Source organism: Takifugu rubripes, chromosome 1 (genome assembly GCF_901000725.2).
Source record: "Takifugu rubripes chromosome 1, fTakRub1.2, whole genome shotgun sequence".
Lineage (NCBI taxonomy): Eukaryota > Metazoa > Chordata > Actinopteri > Tetraodontiformes > Tetraodontidae > Takifugu > Takifugu rubripes.
In genome coordinates, this window is record NC_042285.1 from 12,261,990 (window position 1) to 12,274,900 (window position 12,911).

General features: G+C 43.6%; 1 protein-coding gene across 9 annotated transcripts in view; it reads right to left on the reverse strand.

Moving 5' to 3' along the window:
* Nucleotides 1–12,911, reverse strand: part of LOC101072757 (potassium voltage-gated channel subfamily C member 1-like) — a 37,137-nt gene that overhangs the window by 7,992 nt on the left and 16,234 nt on the right. The window contains exons 3-6 of one of the 9 annotated variants that reach the window (XM_029832984.1): nt 7,549–8,545; nt 6,472–6,666; nt 4,727–4,747; nt 1,892–1,932 (exon numbers count right to left, since the gene is read on the reverse strand). In XM_029832984.1, coding sequence (XP_029688844.1) covers nt 1,898–1,932; nt 4,727–4,747; nt 6,472–6,666; nt 7,549–8,545 — 1,248 coding nt within the window. In that variant the 3' untranslated portion in view covers nt 1,892–1,897. The other 8 variants (XM_029832966.1, XM_029832971.1, XM_003961288.3 and 5 more) reach the window with 8 other exon arrangements.

Below are 12,911 nucleotides of genomic sequence, written 5' to 3' on the forward strand. Positions count from 1 at the left end.
AACATGAGAATGAGAGGAAATCGAGATGAAAACAGGGAAAAAAAGAGAAACAAAGTTGTTAAATAAAGACATTTAAAAGGACAAACACAGACAGACACAGACAGGACAGACAAGACAAGAAAATGCCAGTTATGATGTGTTGTTTTTTTTAAACAAAAAAAGCAAACATGTTCAGTATTATTCAAATTTTGGCCCGATGAATAAAGCACCCGTCATGAAATAATGACCAGGTGCTTTAGACAACAATTAGGCCCACAGGTTTACACAAATATATCAATATTCAGATGTGACAGGAGTTGACCTCGAGAAGTTTTCGACTTGCCATAAATTAGAATCACGTGTTTCCCTGAGTTCACTTAGATTAAAACCCCAAAAACAGGGTTGGCTTTCAGTTGCTGTAAACTTCTAATGGCCAACCCAAAAATGTCCTTCCTGCAACTTTCTCAACTGTTTCAGGTTTCCTGTAACAGAGCTCAGTTCACAGTGTGTTTACAGTGGGACCTGAAGCACAAGTGCAGATTTCTGAGAGGCTTTTGTGTCCTTTCCCTCTGCAGATGTGGTGTCACACAGCATGCAGACGTTGAATTCCCTGCTGTGCTGCTGCATCGGGCGAAGGTGAGGTACACCATTGGTAGGGAGCTGATCTGCCCTAACAATGGCCACTTGACCTATGACTGCTGGAGTTTCCCCGTTTTTGTGCACGACGCCGTGGGAAATTTGTTTAAAGTTATCAATAGGAAGAAAATGTGCATCTTCGCGAAACTCCAACCCTCACCGGGTCACAGGAAACAACAGCCGCTGGTATCATGTGGTGGCTTTCGTGTCTTCCTGCTAAGACACTCCAGCACTCTGACTGACACACCGTTTGAGCAGGCTGTAAATAAAAGTCATTTTTTAATACTAACTCACACAGGCCCATTTTTAGAATGGCGACTCAGTAAAATATTGATGATGATGGATCTATTGTAGGCTACATCTCACACACAGATTCTTCTGAGAAACGACTTTCTCCCAGAGAACCTTTACACTTAAATACTGTCTGGTTGCAACAGCAGCAGCCACATTGGTGAGCGGGCCGAGCTAAACTGCAGAATTCTGAATTCTGTTCTTGAGGCCGCATGTTACTTCAATTGTCTGCTTTATTTGAGGGCTATTTTTGATGAGCTGCAGATCTGACGTACGCATCACGAGAGCTCACAGGAGCTAAGCTGGCGTGCGACACAACGACAGAAGGTTCTTCAGAGGAATTCTTTTGGACTCCTGAGCAAAGCTCAGCATGCATCATGCAGACAGGACAGAGAAGAGAGGAAGAAAAAGTCACAAAAGACTTTCTCACAATAGAAAGCGCCCGTGAGTGCTTCATCTGACGCACGTAGGCGATGAAGTTTGCAGCGTTTCATAGCTGTGTCAGTCTGAATGCATCGCCATCGGCTCAAATCCGGATTTTAAACACTTGTCGAGTGTAATATGAGTAGAGTAACGACATGAGGACAAAAATAAACTGCAGTAATTGAATCGATGAAGGTGGAACTGATAAGCGATGATGTGTTTGCGGTGGATTTTAAAGATGTATGAGCGATCCGTTTGACGGTCTGTTGTGCAAACAACAAATGGGACATGTTAGTTTGCATAAAAGGTCCAGAGGAAGACAAAGAATGGCTTCAGAAATTAGTATTCAAATGATCATGTGTCAGCCACTGCAGTCTGGCACGGTCGACTGGCTACCTCACCGTGCTAAGTACAGTATTTACAACAGCAACAGGGGGGCTTTGTGCTCTGGGATTGTCCATCAGGGGAAAAGCTGTGTCTGGCTGTCTCTATATTCACTGATGACATAATTTTCTATCCAAAGTCACACTTAATTTACAGCAGGGAGGGAGTAAGTACCTACCTACAATCAGACTTTAGTTACACTTGCACTGCAGTGGCGGCCTGGGGATGGGATGAAGAATGAGTGTTAATCACAGGAGGAGGAGGAGAAGGTGAAGAAGATGGAAGACACAGAAGAACGGGGAAAAACAACCTGCAAATATTCTTACCAGACTGTAAAAAATAAATATGTGTACAGTCTCAGTCACGGCCTGGATGATGTAATTCATAAATACGTCATCATTTCATGATGCCAGCTGTTGGGACGAGATTTTGCTGACGGTTCAAGTCCTATTTTCGGTGAGGCCGCATACAGTTTCTAACCTATATGATATCAATCGCTTGTTAAAGATGCTGTGATCTCACGTTACTATGATGATTAGATGTATTGATAGACTTGTGACCATTACTGAAGTCACTGTGGATCTATACAATGCATACAGTAACTGAGATGCCTTTTGGGAAAACCAGCCCGGTATGAAACTGTATCCTGCTCCTCTGGTCCGGATGTATGTCACACACGCCTGGGTTCACTCACCGCTGTCATTAATTGCTGCATTTTCATAAATATTCACTCAGCACGTACATGCTTCTCATGTATGTGCATGACATTTTATTGTAGGTGCTGTTTTTGCCCTTCAGACAGCTACAAATTTGGCTCACATGAAAGAATATTTGCAGAACTGCGGTGGACAATAATCCCAGAATCCCACATTGAAGCAGGCATGTGGAACAATTTGGGAACACAAAAAAACAATGAAAAACAGGACGTGTCACTACATAAACACTATACAAGGGTTTTATCCACCTATTGGCCCGGTTAGTCAAAGATTTTAATAACATTGCAGAAAATGCAACTTTATTCTTATTATCATAACCTAATGGAGCTTTCTATTGTAGAAATTCCTACATAAATGAATTTAAAGACAATCTAATCTGTCTTACTTATTAAACTGTAATGAGCTGTAATGCACTTTTGGCTTTGGCATACTGGAGTTCTGCAGTGAATTCAATATAAATGCAATCATAGTCTTTTTTTATTTTATTTAGTGAAGAAAAATTAGATAATGCCAAATCTGTCATGGGGAATTTCCTGATCCTGTGAGATTTTTTGCCATTTTAAAGCTTATAATTATCTCTGTTGGGCTGCAAATTTAGACCTAATTTGTGTTAGTAGAGGATACATGTACAGCAGAAGGTGAGAAAGTATTAAAAATCCAAAGGAACAAAAGATAAACAAATAGGATTAAATGAACAGTCACAAAGATACCACAAATACACAACTTAAAGATACTGAAAAACAATAATCAATACATAAAATCAATGTGTAATACTGCACAAAAACACCAATGAAAGATATTTGCAGAATAAACATAAATAGTCACCAAAACACTTAAAAAAAAGTGAGGAGAAAAAGACAGAGAGCAAGAAGGTGAGAGAGAGAGGGTGAGAGACAGAGAGAGGGAAAAAGAGAGTGAGAGAGGGGGGGCAGGAAGAGAGGGTAACAAGACCCTTGAAGGTCCAGAGAAGTGATTGAGGCTGTAATCACAGGGGCATTTGACCATTTGACCTTGAGGAGACATGCATATCGCAGGAATTGTAAGATATTAAATGGCCAACAGTCAAAACTAGGAACTTATAAAAGCTCTTTAAAAGTTGGCCAAGACAGTTTTTTTTTCTACAACACACAACAAAACGTAAGCACACAGGAATGAGTTTTACACAGCATGAAAATCCCTCTTTAAATACGAGGAGGAGATGTTTCACCAGCATTGAAGAAACATCGATCCTTTGGTCGGTGCCCTCATTAAACACTGACACCTTTTTAACTAATTGTTCATCTTTCATCAATCAATTGATGAATCAAGGATATTACATATTAAAGCACCAAATACAGTTTCTTCCTCTGTGGAGCAAAGCTCATGTTGAATTGATTTTTTTTTAAATGACAGATTTAGGTGAACTGTATAAAAACAGCTTCTAATTTCACTTTAAGATGAGAAGAAAATCATCCACATTATCATTATCATTCATGGACTCCTGATCTGCTTTAAAGAGGGATTTTTGGTGCAGTAAATTTGCCATTTATACATGAGAACCATTAGAACTGAAGCAATGTCAGTGACCTCTATGGCTCTGGCAGCTAAAGCTCGCTTACCTTCAATTGTGCGAATCCACTGTTTAATTAAAGATTGTCAGTGATTTCTCTGTTTGATACTGTGTGTGTTTCAGTTACCGAGTGCAGCTTTGGATTGCTGGTCTCCACAGTGAAATGACAAAAAGCCCTGAACTTTGGACTACACTGGGCACTGAATACACTGAGTTGTGTTCTAGGCCAGGGAGTAGTATTTCAGATCCATCACACGCCAACAACATTGTTTGAAGCCCACTTTTTTTCAGCTGGAAACTGCGAGATGTGACACGTTAACTGGTCCAAATATTGGCTTGTTTCAGCGTGGCATGTTTCCAGGGGTACTATCCCTTGACCCAGATGGCTCCACTGACCCCGGAGACCTTGGGCCTTGGAAAGATCAACATTTCACACCGCGATCTGTCTCGATAAGTCATTTTGGTTTGATTAAGGCTTGACGAGCAGGTCTTTACCCTGTGTCTGAGTGCAAGCTCATTGCACATCTGCAGAAAAGGTTTGTTTCTCGAGACATAATCTTTGCAGCGCGTGCTGTTGTTTGCCAAGGCAGAGGTCTGCAGGGGGTGGAGAAATTTTAAAAAAACACTGTAGAAGGGTAAGAAAATAATAATAATAAGCCTACAAAACGGCACAAACACAACACTCAGACGGCTTTGAGAGGACAGAGACACAGTGTATATAACAGATAAGAATGAAAAGCCCACATACACACGCGTGATATGACACAACCTGAAGGGAGAGACAACAACAACACAGAGGCACATCAGACAACAACATGACTCACTGTTCCTGTTCAGTCTTCTACAGTCTACTGTTTATTAGCTGTTGACTGTGGACACAACAACTGGGCTGTTCTCAGCGGAGCCCATGAAGGTAGCTACACGAGCACGCCCACAAACATGCACTCTTGCACTCATGAAGATTACACACTAAACATATATTGCAAATATTTGGTTTTATGATCCACGTTGTCAAGGATTCACACTTTTAAGGTGAAGAATGCCTGGCTGAGAATAGGTTTAATGCAATAAAATACCTCACAATAGAACAGATTGATAACCAAAATGTCTTGGCTCCACCCAAACCTTGATAACTGGAGTAAATGACTAACTCTTCTGTTTGCACAAATCCCTTGACATGATTTTGAGAACTGACAGCAGACTTTCACAGAGAAGACCCCTCACACTATAGACACAACACTGTGGGAATAGCTGGCTAAAGTCATGCATCGTGTGTGCTCAGCTGCTGGAGTGTGCGCTGTGTGGGTTGTGCACCTAGAAAAAATACATGTGTCATTTGTGTGTCATGGAGAATGAGATCAGATCTCTTTTCTGTGTGTATTCAGTTAAGAATTGGACATGGGCTCTGTTACATTAGATCAGTATTACCTCTGGCCTAGGGTTTGATCCAGGAGGAGGTGGAGTTTGCATTGAGGTCCTGCTGTAACAGAGACCCTTCCATCTTATACCAATCCTCAGTCAGAGGGGAGGCTGGGCTGGGTGCCAGGGCTGCGGCCTCTAGTTTGTTGTCAACAGGGGGGTATTAAAAGTTTGGAGGGAGTGTGGGGGAGTGTTTGGTGCAGGTTGGTGGCAGTGGTGGTGGTTAGATTGCAGTAGTAAATGAATTAAGGTGCCAGGTCGGTCATGAGCACAAAAATAATGCACAGGGTGAGGAAAGAAATGGGGCGGGAGGGTTGTTGGGGGGGTTTGGTGGTATAGAAAAGGGTCAACAAAGGAGGGATAAGGGCAAAGATGAATCAAAGGAGAGAGGGAGTTAGGAGGAACATGTGAGGCAGGTTAGGGAGGGAGGGAGGATACACCAAAATAAAAAGTCAGTTTAGAAATGGGAGGTGGGGGGGAGAGAGAGGGGGGAGAGAGCAGAAGTGACGAGAAGCAAATTAATACGTGGTCAACTGTCTGAGACCTGAAGACAAAGAAAGATCATTTATGAGCATGAAAGACACATCAAGGGACACAGAACAAAACTACAGAGATAATGCTGACGGATGAAGAGAAAGAAGATGGGGAGACCTGACAGAGGGACAAAAAACACTGTCTGACAGATAAAATAAAAATATGATACAGACACACAGAAAACTTGATTATGAATAGGTGAAGACAGAGAAGAAGTGTGTGTGTGTGTGTGTGTGTGTGTGTGTGTGTGTGTGTGTGTGTGTGTGTGTGTGCGTGTGTGTGTGTGTGTGTTTTGCTTCTAGCTGTGATAGGAGTCTTCAGTCACAGGCTCAGACCTCAGCTAAATGTGTGTATCATTCAACCCAGCTTTGCTCGGTGATTGGATCGGATCCTACATACAGGACATATATGAGTACCTTCTGCTGCAAGCTATACATATTTATTATGTGTTCACAGCATGTTACCCCCAGCATCTTACTGTGTGTTTCTGTGTACATAAACAGGAATATTTATGCATCCGTCTCCTGGTGTGAAACGTACCTTTCCGCACATTCCCATCTGTGGCACGAAATTCCCTGGTGTTGAGCAGGAAGCAGGCGTGGTCCTGCTGATAGCGTTCTCGGGTGGATCCCCGCCCAATGGGGCTCCGTTCATCGGGGCTGAGCACCTGGTCTATGGTGGGGCAGTCCTCGTTAGCCAAGGCGGCTGAGGCTGCGTCACCATTCTGCTTGGAATCTGCAGAGAAAGTGAGGAGGGAAAACGTATGCAGGAGCATTACAATTTCCAAGATTCATTTAATTTTTTCTTATTAAAAATACCTTTAGAACAAAATTAATATGTTGTGCTTAGGTCATATCCTTGGATCGAACAAGGACGCTACAGTGATACCTATTTACTTACTATACAGACAGGCTGACTAACGGCAACATGAAATCTGCACCATAAAAACTGTCAAACATTTCAAGCGGCATCAATATTTAGTCAATGGAGAGCCGTGCCCACCCACACTGATTATGTAGCGCTCTGTGCGGAGTATGTAGTGATAATACTGCAGAGAATTCATGGAGCCGACTGTCTGAAGGGTTACAGGCCAATTAGTGAGAACAGGCCTACAACTTCCTGTTACACAATGCAAAACCTGCAAGAAACCTCTTCAGACTGGAGGAAAGCCAGGCAGACGTGAGGAATAATCTCTGGCTCACTGATGACTCGGGCAGTTAAGGAAGGCATTAAAGGTGCATTATTGTTACACGCTACAGATGCCCTGATGCTACAGCATGTAAAAAGCAGACAAAGAGCCAAATCACGTCTGCTCTGCCACTAATGTCAGAGACAAATTATTGTGCAGTCAGCCCTATTTGAGATACATTAGCAGTTTTAACAGGTAATTGACTTTTCTTCCATGCTCTTGCATACTAACAGATGGAAACTTGAAGACAACTATGGAGTTAACAGATAAAGTACATGTGGGTTCTGCTGTCCTAGTAAGTTCTCCAGTGTGGGTTAAGAACAACTCCTAATCCACCGCTGACCATTAAAATCATTAATCATTAATCAAACTGTCAATTACAACATTATGAATAATACCAAATGGATATGAGACCAAAAATGCCTTACCATTAAATCTCTCACCTCTGTTAATCTCAATAATTTCTTCTTGGGCGAGAGGACAGTCGCCTCCTATCCCACCAGAACCCATCACTCCTCCCAAGACATTTCCCAAGAGCCTTTGCGGTGATGCAGTGGCCATAGCCAGGGCATCGGGCTTGCAGTAGTTAGGGGATCCTGGTTGGGGTGCTCGGGGGATATGTTTGTTCTTCTTTTTGGGTAGCTTCTGCTTGGCCATGGCTAGCGAATAATACATGCCGAAGTTGTTGACAATTACAGGTACAGGCATGGCAATGGTCAGCACACCGGCCAAGGCACACAGCGCACCCACCAGCATCCCGGACCACGTCTCTGGGTACATGTCTCCATAGCCCAGAGTTGTCATGGTCACAACGGCCCACCAAAATCCAATCGGAATGTTCTTGAAGTTGGTGTGAGCACTGGCTGTTGGGTCGTCCGGATCGGCTCCAATTCGTTCGGCATAGTAGATCATAGTGGCAAAGATGAGGACGCCAAGGGCCAGGAAGATGATGAGCAGGAGGAATTCATTGGTGCTGGCACGCAGGGTGTGACCGAGGACGCGGAGACCCACAAAGTGACGGGTCAGCTTGAAGATTCGGAGGATACGGACAAAGCGGACGACACGTAGGAACCCCAGGACATCCTTGGCAGCTTTGGAGGAGAGACCGCTGAGGCCTACCTCCAGATAGAAGGGCAGAATGGCAACAAAATCGATGATGTTGAGGGCGCTTTTGAAGAATTCTAACTTGTCTGGACAGAAGGTGACCCGAAGCAGGACCTCAATGGTGAACCAGATCACACACACGCCCTCCACGTACGTCAACCAGCTGTCTGTCACCACTTCGTACACAATCTCTTCATGGGTAGTGTTGCCTTGTGTGACGTTCTCCGTCTTGTTGAGGATGGTGTTGAAAGCCTCATGCGTCTCCATGCAGAAGGTGGAGATGGAGAGGAGGATGAAGAATAGGGAAGCAAATGCCACGTACTGGAAGAAAAGAAAAAACAAAGAAAGAAAACATTAATTTCACAGCACTGTAACAGCAAAGTGAAAGGAAAATTAAAATTCAGTGCTGTAGAAACCAATGACACTGAATGCTTTAGAGACACTTTATGATCTAGCTCTTTTATGTGCAGCTGTCCAGCAGACCATGGCACAGTCTGTACTACTGTCAAATTGGACACAATTGTACGTGACAGTCGTGAATGATTGTGATGAAAATTGAAGCCCTGTCATGTGTTAGCGTTAGCAGCTGAAGAAAACAAAAACCATGCAACAAATTCTTGGCCTAAAGTTTTAGTGGCTAAATGTGCTGCAGTGGACAAGATGCTGAGACGTCATGAAAAATGCAGCGGTCAAAGATCGTTGCTTCTCGATGTGTCGCCTCATCTTTACTGCAGTGTCTCCACGTTTGTTTGTGCATGCCTTATTTCCTTGGAGATAACACCCTGAACAGGGAGCAAACAATAAGCCAAGTGTTAAGCGTGATTCACAGAGCGCCACAGAGATCTCAGTGTGTTTGTTTTTGCTTCCTCCCCACTCAATGCAATATTCCTGACACTGGCTATCTGTGCATGCTTACGTCCACAAGTCGTATTTAACTGCAACCTCCAAAAGCCAGTGGCGTGACAGCACCAGCGTGCGTGTGTGAATGTGTGAGTGTGCGTGTGTGGCTACTGCACCACTTTCCCATCCATTCCTATGAGCCCTGCAGTGTATTTATAGATGCTGTATACTTTGTGCCCTATCAAATAAATAATAAAACACAGACATGGCCTGAAGAGCAAAAGGAAGAGGTAATTCATACTTGAGTGGGGTCCATATATATAAGGAGCCTGAGTACCGTGCATCTATTGTGTGTGTGCATGCCCACATGTATGTGTGTGTGAGTGTGTGTGTGTGTGTGTGTGTGTGTGTGTGTGTCACCATGCATTTTCAGACATGTACACTTATGTAACAGCAGCAGCAACATACTTACTAATAAGCCAAAGAGGCAGCAGCTTTGGCTTATTTTTCTTGAAAGGTCTCTCTCCTCTCTGCCAGCTTTTCTTTGAACTGGATATTGGAGGAGGAGCTACAGATATTTTCTCTTAAGTGCCTTCATGACAGAAGCACACTGAGCAGAAGATTTAAGACCCAGCGTCCCCGGGTGTATTTATGGGGGAGACTGGCGGACAAGCGTTAATCTACAGATGTGACCTTCCAGGAAAACCAATGACGGTTTTTACCTGAAAATGTAAAGTTGAATTAGAAAAAACAAAGCAGTTGTGTTAGTTCGAAGAGGGTTTGTTTTCTCCAATCCCGCCACCCTGGACCGATTGAAACCAACCCCTCAGCACGATGTCTTCACCCTTTTCCCGCCTCCTCCTCCATTCTATCTCTTCTCCCTACCTCTTTTCTCTTTTCTGCTATGGTTCACGCTAGTCGATGTCTGACCTACTTTCTCAGATTGCTGCAGTGCTCTCCCTTCCTTCCTGTATCGTGAAAACACACACTCGCTCATGCTGAGCTTCTCAATCAGTTTTATACCTCTACCGCCATACCAGCCCGCCATCGCCACTATCCCACCACTGTTTCTGTCAACACCACAGGGAGGAAAAGAATCACCATTGGGACCTGATTTAGGAGCTCCCTCGGAGTACCAGGAAGTAGTGGTATACATTCATCTATATCATTAAGATAGTGGAGAAAGTAATAATAAAGACTGGTGAGAATTTTGATACACTCTCAAACAAAAAAATTGAGACTAGACAATGAGGATTTGTGCTAACACAGGAGGTAAAGTCGAAGAGAGGTCAAAGAATGAAAAAGTAAGAGAAACAAAGGACAGAAAAAGGGAGGAACATTCAAATGCTGACCGAGCAGCGTAACCTGAGCATTGCAAGGCTATGCTGAGGTGGCTCGTTCTGAAACCAGACTAGAATGATGTCTATGTCAAGCTGCACATTTAAGACGACAAAAGAGAGAACGCGGGGCATGAATAGGCAGGAGGCTAAAACGGAGAGGCAGGACAAGATACAAGACAAGCGAAAAATAAACAACAGAAAAATATGAGTATCATATAAGGAATATTAATGTTATTAGAGACGGAGGTAACTGTAGGGCTGAGAGGCTTCTCAGTTCAAGACCCAGGGGCGGAAAATATTGGATGGTGTGCTGGTAGCAAAGGGAGGTGGCGGAACCCCTTCAGAGCACTGCCAAGGTACCCTTCAGCAAGATGCAACCACCCTCCCTTTGACCCCCAAGGGAAAACCAGCAAAATGAAGCATAATGACTATTATTTAAAATAATAAATTGTGTTCCAAATATATAAAAAAGTTGAAAGTTAAAATAAGTCAAAATATCTTTCTGAAGTGTGACCCAAATCAAGTATGATATCTTGCGTTTATAAGCATCGTTCACGGAGAATTAAGCTCTGAGCAGAGAACAGTATGTCTAAATCTGGATTTAAAAAGTGGTTTATCAGCAAGTGAAAGACATATCTCAGACTGTTTTAGAGGGAAAGCTCTAGGTGGCAAAGAAAAGTGGTTAAAATTTAAAACAGGAGCACAGATCAGCTGGCAGCATTGTTTCATCCAGACAATATCTCTTCCTTTCACTCAGACATTCTTAAATTAACACACTCCCACATTTCTATATATCTGTCAGGTCTCTCTGGTACAGTTTGAATACAGCAGAGGTTTGTGATTCAACTGCAAAACCTCCACTGATTTGGCCGATTTGCATTCTCTCCATCAACACTGGCATTACACACAGAGGAAAAATGGTTTTGTGTGTGCAACCTCTTCTCAGAAAGGTGTGAATGAGTATTTTGGAAAATTTACACACTTTCCTACCTTCAAGCTGCCAGGAAGTTTGGAGCGAAAACAAAAAGTGCTTCAGCACTTTTCTGTGTGACAGCAGGTTCCCAGGTGACATCATTAAACATTAAAACCCAGCAACACTTTTTAGTGTTGAGCTCAGGACCAACGACTTCTACACGGAAACCCCTTTGCTTCTACATACATCCTGCCCTTGTGCTGGGAACCAGTACTGGAACCAACAACACAAAAATGTAATTGGCTCTCAAGTAGGTGTGAAAAGGCGTCATGACATTGAGCTTCCATTATTATTAGCATGCAGAAGTAGATTTACCCTCTTCCACTCTGCTGTAATTCAATTAATAATGTTGCAGTCAAAAGCCCCAATACCTTATTGATGGTGATGACACAAACTGCTTCATGGTTTCAGTAATTGAATTACACACTATTTCACACAGTAGATTAGACTGTGGATCTGACCATCAAATCAATATTGATCAGCCCATCATAACGGCCAGTCCTTTTGAGAGAAGTGAAAGGACAGCAGTCAATCTGTGTGAACGTTAATTTGAAGCTATTTATCAATGCAGCTCACTCATGTAGAGGGCTTGTGTGCGCGCGTAAGAGTGCATGTCTCTGCACACCGTGCGCGCACGCTCGCCCAGCACAGAGATGTGAGAGTGAATTGCAGCTACACAGGCCCCAATGTGATGGAGAGGGATGAGCAGAGGGAAGATGAGAAAGGAAGAGTCGGAGGGAGAGGATAAAAGGAGGAATGGTAATTTGTCACTTCATACTGATTTATCTCATCGGGCATTCTTGTGCTCCTTCCTTCTCACCGCTGCAGCACGGAGCTACATCTGTGCACCAGCGTGTTAATGGCTTGAATAAATGAACCAGAGGCTCACTGTAATATTGGTGGGGGGCTGAGTCCCCTCGAGTAAAACTACTGCGTGTGTGTGTGTGTGTGTGTGTGTGTGTGTGTGTGAGTGTGTGTGTGTGACACCTGCAGCCCAATGACCTTCAGGACCCAATAAAGTCTCCCTCAGTCTATGGACTCCGAAATTCGATTTAAAAAAAGATCATCAACATAAATTTAACAGTGCAGAGAGGAAAGGGAAGAGAGAAATGAGGTTAACAATAGAGAACGTTGATTGTGTTTTAATGGACGAATGGCGATGAGAGCGTGAAGGAACGGAGGTGAAAAACGTGAGAGGAGAGTCGAGCTCGGGGAGGGAGCAGTGCAACCGACAGTGCAGTGCAGAGACGGTTCAGAACAAAGGAGGAGGTGCTGGGAGAGCACGAACGTAAGTGATATAAAACCAAGGAGAGATGGTCGGCGCTGATATTAGCCCTACAGGCGGTTTTGCATGCACAGCAGTGCGCCGCGCTCTTCCTTAACGGGGCCCGAGTGGCGCTGTGTTGACTGCTGCACCATCCACAAGAGCTTTATCATTACAGTATTACCACAGCCCTGACTGACTCTCTGTCACCATGACAACCACTGCGTTAGCCTCTGCTTTCAGGCACCAAGGACAGGACTAAGCCAAATA